The following is a 12,216-nucleotide window of genomic DNA, read 5'->3' as shown; positions in this document are numbered from 1 at the left end:
CCATTTATGCTTTAGTGAAATCATTTCTGGTGCACTGTCTGTTAAAATTCCTTGTGTTAAATGTGTTTAAAAAAACGCTAGAGAAATTTTATGCCTGATGGATAAACCTAGAATTATTAAATCCATTTGTCTCTCCTGGGTTATAGCTGCTGTCAGAGGATGAATGATGGATAGTGTTGTGATTAAGGTCCTGGTCACTTAAGGGGACTGGAAATTGAATTTTGAACTTTATCGACTTCTTGAAGAAGTCGTCTAGGCAAAAAATTATTTATGATTTGCAAGAAACATGGAAGTCAATAAGCGGAGTTTGTGCTTCTATCTTGGAGGTAAAAGAAATTAAGAAAAATATGGATCTGCAACTAAAAAGCAAAGATCAGCAAATAGCAGAGGCACCAGAGAAGGCTGATATACTCTTGGCTCCTTGTCAGTCTTTGCTTCAGTCCCTACAAATTTGAACGGGTGCTAAATCAATAAAACGAGTGACCCAGTAGAAGAAACACAGTCTGAAAAAAAGTAAGGAAAGAAAGCTCAAAGTGTAGCTTTGTAAATTAGATGCAGCCCAGATTTACCACCGAGTCCTTATAAATCAAGCATAAAAAATACTTAACCCTCTCTGTCTGTCAAATAAAACAAAAAATAAATATAAAAATAGTGGTAATCATCAAGAATTCATTGAGGACAGGTAAATGGATGGAAATAGAAGTCCCAGATCTTAGTATTGGCAAACTTTATTACTTTTCTACCTGACATTCTCATATGGAAAGTAACAAAACGTGATGATACAAGATGACCTTCAATTGGATGTAAAAGTAGTTGGAAAACATCAGGAAGAGTTATCACTAGGCTTCTGTCCAAAGAAGATAGCTTCTGAAGTAAGCTCCTGTAATGAACTTTTCTAGGTTCAGTAATTTTCAGTATTTTTGGAAACAAGAATAATGAAGCAGAGTTTACACTGATAAAATAGGCGGCTAATGTAAAACAAAGAGAGTTTGTAAATACTCTGAAAGACAAGATCAAAACTTAATAAATGGAGTGATTTGAAAAGTATGAAAATCAATGAATCCAAAAAGAACATGCGAAAGAACGTTTTTATAAAGCCCGAAGATGAATATCTTTGAGGGATGTTTAGCAGCATACAGATTTTTTGTCTGATAGAAAAGAGTGGTATTGTACAGGCTCTAAGCCCCTTGCTGCTGAGTTTTGACTTAATCCTTCTGTATGCTCTAGTTTTACATTTGTAAAACAGGCATGTTAATACCAAAATTGCCCATGTAACGAGTTAACATTGCAGGTTCTCTGAGATTCTCTAGTCTGAACAGAGCTCAGATATTTGAATGTTTTGGCTTTTTCCTTCCTACCACAAGGAAGTAAGAGCAATAAACAAAAATACTGGTCAATATTGTTGTTGGGATGACTGTTTGTTAACTAGGGATACTTTGTATTTGTTTTCTTTACATGCTTTAATTGTAATTCAAATCCTTGGTTTCCTCAGGATGAATCTGAATTTAGAGACAAACTAACTCCCATTACTATTTTTATGGAATATCGTCTGGATTACAGAACAGCTGCAGATGCAACAGGATTGCATCCTATCCTCAACCAATTCACTCCTGCTAACATGAGCAGACAGGTATATTTCTGACATGATCTGTGATGTGAGAACACAGAATGTATTTTCAGCTTTCAACACTTACTACATTCATCCTAGCACTTCTAAAAAATGAGGATACAAAAATATGCATTTAGGCTTTAGTCTCTGGGTTGTGCAACTTCTGATTGGACTTCTATGTTTCTCTTCTCTTTTTTTTCCTTCTCTCTGTGGCAAATTTTGACACATTATGCCTTAGCATTGAACTTTTTTTTAACCCAGACAGTGTTATTCTTTAGCACTGGACTTTTTTTCACCCGGACAGTGTAACAGTTTTCTGAAGAACAGAAGTTAATAGCAGTACTGGAGATGTTATCCTTGAAGTGTTGGAGTATTTCATCCATTCCACATACTGTGCTGCTCTATGTATTTTATCTGTTTATAGCTCCCATAAGGTGATAGTTTTTCTGTTTCTGCCCTTTTGTATAAAGTTTTTACACTTCTTTGGAAAGAGGATAATGGAGATGTAGCTCAAGACAAACAGATTATTCAAAGTAAGGGAAGAGGATGAAGACACTTAGGCATTAGTCCTGGAACTGCCAGGAACATTCAGGATTGTGGCAGGCTTTTTGATTCAGTGTTGAAACAACATTATTGGAAATGTGTGTTAGAAGAGATGCAGGAATTATTAAATCAATATGCTTTTGATTTTTGCATAGGCACATATTCTGCTGGATTGTGGTGATGATAATATCTGCAAACCGAAGCTGGAGGTTTCAGTAGAAAGGTAACTAATTATATGAGAAAAGTGGCTTAGGAAAAGCTAACATCCCCACTTGATTTATGAAATTTGAGAGCTTGCAATGCTTTTGTTAAATTAATAAAAAATAAAATAATAGTTCTTTATAATTGTTTGCTCTCTGTCCAAAAAAAAAAGTGTTGGGTTTTGTGGTTTATTGCAGATTTTATTTAAAAAATAACCTCATAAAACAGCATATATGTAGTATTTGCTCCATTTTTTGTTGGTGATTTATAGTCATGTTTTTCTTTTAAATATAGTGCAGTGCTCTCTTGATATTTTTGAAGCATACGTACTGCCTGTGGATTTCTCTAATGTCTTTACGCAATTTCTGAATGCCTTGTTTCTTTGAGTTAGTTAAATGCAATATACGTAGAAACCTGAATGCAGAACTCATTTTTACACATTTTTTTCAGTGATCAGAAGAAGATCTATATTGGTGATGACAATCCCTTGACACTAATCGTCAATGCTCAGAATCAAGGGGAAGGAGCCTATGAAGCAGAACTCTTTGTCATTGTTCCTCCCCAAGCAGATTTCATTGGTGTTGTTCGTAACAATGAGGTAAAATTGCCTCTTTTTGCCTCTGCCACTTGAGACCTTTCTGATATGGCTTATCAGTCACGAAACGCCTCTTGCTTTGTGGACGTACACAAAATCTGATACTCAACAAGAGGTCTCGGAGGAGCTAAGCTAGTCAATCTTCATGTTATTTGGCCTTGCAATCCATATTTCCTGCAGGGAGTTTTAACCCTTGCCTGATTGTCAGTGTATGTTTTAAAGAATCAAGTGCTTTATGTCATATCAGAAATCATCAGTGCTACCCAACATAAGAGTGATGAATTTTTTCTTTGATAACCTTGAAAGAACATCTGTCTCATATCAGAAATATGTCTCCATGCAGACTTCAATATTCAGATTTTATTAAGTTGGTTTAGTGATTGTTAGGACTGAGAAGTTGCATTAAAATTAATGTGGCATACCTAGTGCTCTTCTCCAGAATTTCATACCGATGTCAAGAGGTAAAGAAAGACATTTGGTAATATTTCTTCCTATTTTTTTGCAGGCTTTAGCAAGACTGTCATGTGCATTTAAAACTGAGAATCACACTCGCATGGTGGTTTGTGACCTGGGAAATCCCATGAAAGCAGGAACTAAGGTAAGGTTTGGTCCAACAGGTGTTTCAGTCTCTCATGGGTTTGTCTTCAGATTTATCTAATACTGACTTTTTTTAGTATATAATAAAGAGCTAGTTCATAATACACCTTCCTCTTAATGGAAAAGTAATAGTGCTTCTGTCTAACTTCGTGAAGTTTGAGGGTTTTCTCTATCTGCGACCCCTGCACTTATATCAAAAGTAGCTGAAACTAGAAGAGTTCAAAAGCTGTTAGTGGGACCTAGCAGATATTAAGTTATCACATAATAGGTCTAGTTTTCTGAGGAAATAGAGTAAAAATCAGTCACAGCTAGAAACACTTTGACAGTGTTTTATTCTAAGAGACATCTTCGCACAGATGAATAATAAATGCTATTTCTAAAGCATTGAAGCAACTGTCATGCACTGACTTAAAACAAACGTTGTGAACTTGCGAATTTTGAACTGTTAAACTGTGCCCTGTTGTTTAGACTACAGTAGTTTTTGCAACACACGTGGAGGCTCAGTTTTACCTAAAAATGGCTGAAGCAAGGGGGCGAGCATGATGTACGCTATATAGTTCTGGTTTATGGCAGTGATGCATCAGCTGTAATCTGTAGAGAAGGGTATGTTTACTGCTGTGATGAACTGCACAATTTTATTTGGCAATTCTGTATGTGTTCTCTAGATGACCACATGCCTCAAGCAATGTCATTGTAGTATAAAAGTATTAAGAAGCTTTTATCTTGTATTTTATTGTGCTTCCACTGAACCATGATAATTTTTTTCTGAAGCTATTAGCTGGCCTGCGCTTCAGTGTGCACCAGCAGTCTGAAATGGATACCTCCGTGAAGTTTGACTTGCAAATACGAAGGTATGGTAATCTGTGAATATGCATGTCACCCGGTAGATCATGTGTGAGGTATATGGACTGTGAACTGAGCAGTTGTAGGTTCACTCTGAATTAAATCTATGGTTTTTGCTTGGTAATATTTAAAAAAAAAAAAAAAAAGACATTCTTCTATGATTTATGTTTTTAAAATCTAGGGACAAGGTAGGAAAACTGTTTCCTATTTGAATGCAGTTTCTTTTGCTACAACTTTTTACACAGGTAATGGCACAAGTGAAATATTGCTGTTTTAATAATGAGGAACAAAAACATTTAAAGTGTTTCAAGACAGACCTTGTATTTTTGTACCTGCATGCTGTTGTGGTCTCCTAGTAGTTGTGTGGTGCCACAGAATAATTTTTGTTTTGGGATTCTAGCCCTGTTATAAAACTAATGTTTGGACACTAAATTCCTTCTGATGTAAAAAGAGAATTTCAAATTTTATGTATTTTGAGAATGAGAGGTCTAAGGCTTCTAGAAGAGGCAATTCATATCATGGCTTTAGCAGATGCAATATGCAGTGGACCATTTTATGTGCTGTACTGTAGCCAGCATAAGAAGAGTCTAAAAAATTGAACAGAATAGCAATGTCCTTCTAATTATAAGTACTTTCATATAAATGTGATATATAAATATGAATGTATGTTTACTGGAAATACTTAAGATTTGGAGATGTGATTGGAAGCTTTTTTTTTCCTCCACCATTTAAGGGTTTCATTTTTCCTATGCTGCAAATAAATTATTCTCAAGCACATGCATTTTTCATCTACAAGAATTGAATAACTTTAAGCCTGGCATTCTATTTTAATGATACAGTGGTTTGCCATACTGATCAAAGACCATGGCAGCATTAAATCTCTTTGATCTCACACAGCTGTCTGTTCAATTTTCTCCCTCTTCTCCATCAGCTAGTAAGCTGTGCTGGTGGCACAGAGGGGTAGGCAAAAGTAGCTCTGGCACACTTTTCTGCCTTGGGACTAGGTCAAGGCCAAGTCTCTAGGCAAAACGGGTGTCCTGAAGAGGAGCTTTAGGCTTTGCTGGCTATATAGTTGATGTTACTCAGCATTTTCTTAGGCGTGGCAGCTAAGGAGCAGAGTCAGCACAAGCTTTGTTTCCTTTATTAACTTCTTCCTGCACTGAGGATGGGACTGGCGTGTGTGAAAAAAAGACCTCGCTGGAATGTGCTTTTTAGTTTTTGGTATAGTTTGCTTTTCTACAGTGACTTGCGAGTCGTGTTCTGATGTTGCATGCAATTGTTTGAAAAATTGTGAATACTTGATTCATTTCATTTAAGAAATTAACTTTTTTTTTCAGTTCCAATCTGTATGACAACCTAAGTCCAGTAGCATTCTACCAAGCTGATCTTGCCATTTCAGCAGCTGTTGAAATTAGAGGGTATGCACTGATACTATTTTAATACATCTTTTTTTTTTTTTCTCAAGCTTTGTATGTTTGTTTCTTTATATTTTAATAAACTTTCAGGTCTGCCTATGTTAGTTTTCAGGAAGCCATACAGAATTTTTTAGCATAAAGAAGTATGGTTTTCTAGCTGCTCTTTGGACTTTGAAACCTTAAATAATTACAAAATGAATTCTAAAAAATGGGTATTTTGCTTCTTTTGTTAGTTTTTTTTTTTGGGGGGGGGATCACACCTCATTTTTACAGTTGGACGTTTCTCTAGATCAATTTCTTCCTCCACAAACCTTTTCTAAAACCAAGGTTCAGACACTTTCTATAAAGATAAGCTTGCTTCACCTTCTTCAGTCTTAAGCATAATATTAATATTGTAATGACTTCATTACCTCCATTGCCTACTTATTAGAAATACATACTTCATAACTAAAAGCTATACAGTCCTCTTGCTTAGCCAGTTAACTCAGCTTTCTGAATCATCATGTTATTAAATTTTCATTATATTCATTATTGTGGTCTAATTTTATTAGTATTTGGGGGGAGCAGGGGTGGAGAATCACTGAAAAGCATTATTGCTAGCTTCACTCTTTTCAGTGCATGTTGAATTATTCTTATGACTACTGATAAGTCTCTACATCATCAGTATTACTCATTAGTTGAACATTTCACGCTGTTTTCTTGGTGACATGTATAGATCTTAATTCTTCTAATGCTTTACTAAATGTTGTAGGGTGAATCCAAAGTTTAGGATAGGAAAAAATGTCACTAACTACATGTTCCATCTTTTCACATAGAGAAGAAAATCAAACATTTAATATGCAAGCCACTCATCCTCTGCTTTTTCTGTTTATTTTAAATACAGAGAATAAAAAATCGCAGGTTTTAGGCACCTTGAATTTTTTGAGATGTTAGAGAGAAATTCATTTAATGTTTCACACTTGATTGTAACTACTTGTTTGCTCCACCGTTTAGTGTGTCGTCTCCTGATCACATATTCCTTCCTATTGCAAATTGGCAGCCCAAGGAGAATCCAGAAACAGAAGATGATATAGGGCCTCTAGTTCAGCATATCTATGAGGTATGCCATTACTACTGATTTCAAGGATGCAGTTCTGTGATAAAGAGAGAGAACTCTTTGGTGTCTCTTTGCTAGAGTAAATTATCTTTATTTTGTTCTTGCATAGAAACAAAGACCTTATTCTGATGGGTCAATAATTGATATGTGCAAGAAGGGTCAGAATGCCTGCAATTAGTTTAACAGCAGTGGACAAGTACAAGACTTTTTTTACATCATTACACATTTTACTGTCTATAAGATTTTCGAGCCCTTTGAAATCTAGCTAAAATATGTGAAGTACCTTGAACTCAGAAAATGACTCATGGTTGTAAATTATTCAGTATCCTTATTAGTATTCCATTTGTTCTGAATCATTGTAGTGAGTCTTCTGCCGTGAAAAATTTTAAGTATTTAAAACTTCCTTAAATAATGATCACAGCTTTAATCTAGATTGTTTAATTAAACAAAACTGAGAGAGCTGTGTGAATAACTATTTGAAGTTGTTCTATAACTTAGAAGAGACCGTTTATCTAAAGAAACTGATTGGCACGTGTATCTGTGCTCAGTGTCTGTGCTGAAACGTGCACAGTGGCTGCGATTCATATAACATGCAACAAAAACTACATTTCATCAGGGCAAAAAAAGTCATGCCATAGAGCTTTTCTTGGAAGAATTTCTTTATCAAATTAAAAAAATAATTTTAAGTTTTGCCTGCTGGGGGACTGAAGTTTAGTTAACATTTTTACGTCAAGTTGTTGATGCTCTTGCTGTAAGTTGTTGAGGGTAAGGGTCTTCATGTCAGTATTTATGGCTCAGATATAAACTAACTGCTGTGTGTGCATTAACCAAGAAGGTTTCTTACATATGTTTGTTTTATTTTCATAATCAGCTGAGAAATAATGGCCCAAGTGCTTTCAGCAAGGTGATGATGACTCTGCAGTGGCCTTACAAATATAAAAACTACACACTGTTGTATATTGTTCAGTATGAAATTGATGGTCCCATGAACTGCACTTCTGATATGGAGATCAATCCACTGAAAATTAAGGTAAGTGGGACTTTTCTTTTTGCTTGAGTGGAATGAAGTATGTTTGTTTATTTGGAAAGACTCAAAAAATATCAAATCCCTGAGAGCATGTTACAAGTTGAGTTAGGTTTTCATCTGTTGCTGAGGAGCAAGACTCCACTGTTTGATGGTACTTGTCAATGTATAGAAGTGAAATAAAAGGTAGACGGATTGTTAACGCAAAGATATACTTTTTTCTGTTTATTCTTGAAAACTATGAGTTTGAAGTCCAAAGTAATGGAATTATGTTGAACATGGTTTTAAAAACATTCTAAATGCTTCAGGGCTGCTGATGGAAATTTCCTAGGTTTTATTTCCTGCAAGAACATTGCTTTATTTTTTTTCTGTTACAAACTTATTTATCCTAGGCCAAAAGTCCCACCTAGGTCCATAGGGGTGTCTTGATGGGACTTGAGAATATCCTATTGTCACCAACAAACCAAGTAATTTGGCTAGACTAGAACAGGAGAAACTCATTTTTCTCAGGTTGGAGCAAGCAAAGAAACCCTCGGTAAAAACAAGCAAATTTTTATCAAGAGTACAAAACTGAATATTAAGACAACTTGGAGTGATTAGCAAAAATTAGTTTTAGAAGAACTTAAGCAAATATATGTATAAGACGACTTAGGGAAAATATTCAGTGTACAGAACAATAAAGAATACTTGTGTATCTTTGATCAGAAACCAACTTTTGAGTATATATAAATACAATTTTCCTGTGCTTTTGCAATGCCATTTGTAAAAATGTAAAAACTTGAATCTCTTGAAAGTTTTCTCATACACATTATGTATTTAGGAGACAATTAGCATGGCTATGCCTAGTTCCATGTGCAAATTTCAATTTTACATTGGTAATTTTTAAGGAAATGCTGAAATAATTTCTTCAACATACTGTACACTTTCTCAAGACCCTCCTAAAAGATTCTTTGTAGGTGTCTGTACACATGCACAGTGGTATATGATATATAGGTACCATGCTCGTATTTCTTTTCAGAATTAAAAATTAGAAATGTTGAGGTAAAATTCTTAAAATATTGCAATATCAGATTTTTTACTGCAATCTAAGCATTTTTTATGTTCTGTCTACACAAGAAAAAGTTTTGAGTTGAAGAGAAATTAAGATACTTGAGGTTCTATGATAGATCTTAATAGAAATTTACACCAGTGCTCTAGAAAAGGCAGGAGTAATGTTTTAATTACAGCTGTGGGTGAAACCAGAGTCTGAAGATCTGCAAATCTTAACTGGGATGGAAAGAGGGAAACCTCTTAAGTTCTATGTTTCCTTGACCTCTTAACTTACATAGAGATACCTGTAAACTTCAAAGTTAAAAATTACTTATTTGGGTTTCCTTGGGGTATCCTAGATTTCTGCTTCTAAGGATGATGACAAGAATGAAACACTTAGCAGGGAAGATAATCGTGATCATCGCATAAGTCGAAGGGATATAACTGCCATCGAAGGGGATGTGCACACTTTGGTAAGCTTCCAACATTGATATATCCACAGGATGCTGGGTTTTTAAAGGAGAGGTATAGATGCCTGAGACACAGAATCATTTCAGAAAATGTGTTAGAGCTTGTTCTGTAAAGGGTAACAGACAAAAAGTCATTGCCTGGAGTTGTGTTGAGTGTGGTTTGCGTGTTTTGTTCCCCCCCCCCCCCCCCAATGTGTATGTTTTCCTCAGGGTAGTCATCCGATGAGGCATGTGTCTGCAGTTTTGTGCTGCTAAGTTTTATGTCCTTAAAAACCAAGGTCAAGTTGAGCACTTCATTCAGTGTTAGTCTTCTATAGAGCACTGTTTCCTCAATTTGAAAATCAATGGTTCCTAGGAGAAAGACTGGTACAATAGATAAAACAGATGCAGGTGACTGCTGCATCATCTTCGCTGCTGAGAGTTGTACTTAGACTGGCAGATGTACTTAAACTATACGGTGATTTAATCTGTAGCATAGCTAAAATCACAGCTATGAAATGGAGCCTTATTTTGCTCTGCTTTCTTGAAATACTGATGGGGTTGCATCAGTGTTATCTTACGGATTTTAATGGAAATGTGGTTGAGAAATGCCACCTAAACTTCTGACATTCTAAGTATTATAAGCTTATAGGTTAGGTCAGTCAGTCACGTTTGAAGTCTTCCTGTTGAATGCAACAAAGTGTATTTTGTTAGATGCATTAATTCCCATGAGTTTTCCCATCAAAACACATGTGGAGGATGATAATGTGAATTGATTAGAAACTGTTCCCCGCACTGTAGATATTTTTTTCATATATACATAGATAAAGATAAAACTACTGCCAGTTGTTTCATCTTTGGGCTCCAAAAACCTAGAAATGGCTTACATAGCATTTCTCTGAATGAAAACTTAACGGAATATTTCAAGTAGTTATTTAATATTGGATTTTTTTAACATACTTAAATAGCTTATGTTGCTTTGCCTAGTAAATAGAATAATAGAGTACATGTATGAATCAAGAAAGGCCGTTAACTTTTCAAATATTTTCCAATATCCTTCCTTATTTTTACACGCAGGGCTGTGGGAATGCTGATTGTTTAAAGATAGTCTGCCAAGTTGGCCACCTGGAGAGGGGAAAGAGTGCAATATTGTATTTGAAGTCACGCCTTTGGACCCAAACTTTCATGAATGTGAGTGAATGTGTATAGTATGTCCCTGTCTCTGAAACATTTTATATCCATATACAACACTAATTTTGTTTTTGTTACCCAGAAAGAAAATCAGAATCACTCTTATTCTCTCAAATCGTCTGCTTCATTCAATGTTATAGAGTTCCCTTATAAGAATCTTTCCTTTGAAGATATCCACAATTCTACAGTGGTAAGTCATGTACATCCATTGTGAGTTAACATAAATAATTATTTCAAAATTAATGAAAAAAGAAAGATTGCTCAATAGCTGTTTGTGGCTTGATTTAAATCCAATTTCATCTGATATTTTATTCATATATTAATTACTGTTATGCACACAATCATAAAAAATATTCTGTGCTAAAACTAGAGTTCACAATGTTTGTAGCTTTAAAGATTTAACTGAAAAATGAAAAAAGGAAGTGATGGTGAACAGGCATAGTGTTCTTGGTAATGTCAGTGTTGCTAGAGAAATATGACTTGAAAATTGCACTCTACTACATTAGTCTGAATAATGGACCTTGATTATATTATATCAAATACGATGTGTGTGGAAGTAAAAGACCATCTGTGCTCTAGAGAGGTTTGAAGAGAAAGGAGACAGGGTAGAAACAGAAGGGAACATGTGGGTCGTTCCGTTTGGCTGCCAGATTAAGTTTTTGGTAGGTAGTGTAGCATAACAGATCGTTAAAAAAGAAAAGGGTGGGGGGAACATGCTGAAAAAGGATTGTGATTATTTATTTTTGAATATGGTTTCCAGTGCCTGTTAGTAACTGCTTTTTATCTCCTAAACCTTGTGGAGTTCAATCCTTCCTCTCTGAGGAAGGTCAAAAAAAATCTCCCTCTCCCCAATTTAGGGTGAAGAGAAAGGAAAAGCAAAAGCACTTATTTTTCTCTAATTCTCGAACACTTCAGAAATCCTACTGTTGTACTGAAAATCACCAAGCGTTATAGAATACATGTTGCTATGGTATCACTGACTGAATTAAAAAAAACCTCCTGAAAATCCTAATAAATTAAGGCCAGTGAAGTCTTTATGTAACTATTTAAATTTTCTAAATTTTTTAAATCACAGATTTTAAATATTATAGAATCAAGATAAGCACTACTTAAAATGCATGAATGAACTTAACATCCTGCTGCTGTGCAAAATTTGTTTTATTGTTTTTTTCCCTATTAGGTTACTACAAATATTACATGGGGCATTCAACCGCAGCCTATGCCTGTACCAGTGTGGGTTATAATTTTGGCTGTCCTAGCAGGATTATTGCTCTTGGCTGTCCTAGTGCTTGTTATGTACAGGGTAAGTACTGCATTGTTCGTTCCTGTGTTGGTTTCCCTCGTAGTGCTGTATTACTTCAAACAGTACCAGCAGCTTGCAGAAATACATCGTTTCCTTAATGACCTGAATCTGTTAACCTTTTAAATAGCTGTAAAAACATTTCAGCTTTGTCAGGAAGAAGTTTAATAAAAGAGGATGTCTGCAATTGTTCTGAAATACTTGGCTTAATTTTTTCAACTAGTGCTTGTTGATTATGGAGGTCAAAAATAAGGAAAAAGCAAGTGGGAGGAGAAAAAAGTAATGGGTTGTTAGAATCTGATCAAGAAGCAGAGAGAGAAAGGA

At 35.2% G+C, this 12,216-nt stretch overlaps 1 protein-coding gene across 2 annotated transcripts in view; it reads left to right on the top strand.

The window, feature by feature from the left end:
- Nucleotides 1-12,216, top strand: part of ITGAV (integrin subunit alpha V) — a 46,937-nt gene that overhangs the window by 29,710 nt on the left and 5,011 nt on the right. For both annotated transcript variants that reach the window (XM_035568522.1, XM_050711540.1), the window contains exons 18-29: nt 1,493-1,630; nt 2,308-2,375; nt 2,804-2,951; nt 3,454-3,546; nt 4,317-4,396; nt 5,726-5,806; nt 6,797-6,902; nt 7,771-7,929; nt 9,312-9,425; nt 10,479-10,592; nt 10,675-10,782; nt 11,773-11,895. In XM_035568522.1, the coding sequence (XP_035424415.1) occupies nt 1,493-1,630; nt 2,308-2,375; nt 2,804-2,951; nt 3,454-3,546; nt 4,317-4,396; nt 5,726-5,806; nt 6,797-6,902; nt 7,771-7,929; nt 9,312-9,425; nt 10,479-10,592; nt 10,675-10,782; nt 11,773-11,895 (1,332 nt within the window). The remainder of the gene's footprint in view (nt 1-1,492; nt 1,631-2,307; nt 2,376-2,803; nt 2,952-3,453; nt 3,547-4,316; nt 4,397-5,725; nt 5,807-6,796; nt 6,903-7,770; nt 7,930-9,311; nt 9,426-10,478; nt 10,593-10,674; nt 10,783-11,772; nt 11,896-12,216) is intronic.

Source organism: Cygnus atratus, chromosome 6 (genome assembly GCF_013377495.2).
Source record: "Cygnus atratus isolate AKBS03 ecotype Queensland, Australia chromosome 6, CAtr_DNAZoo_HiC_assembly, whole genome shotgun sequence".
In the NCBI taxonomy this organism is placed as follows: domain Eukaryota; kingdom Metazoa; phylum Chordata; class Aves; order Anseriformes; family Anatidae; genus Cygnus; species Cygnus atratus.
The sequence above is the reverse complement of the archived record's forward strand: the minus strand, read 5'-3'. Positions and strand labels throughout refer to the sequence as shown.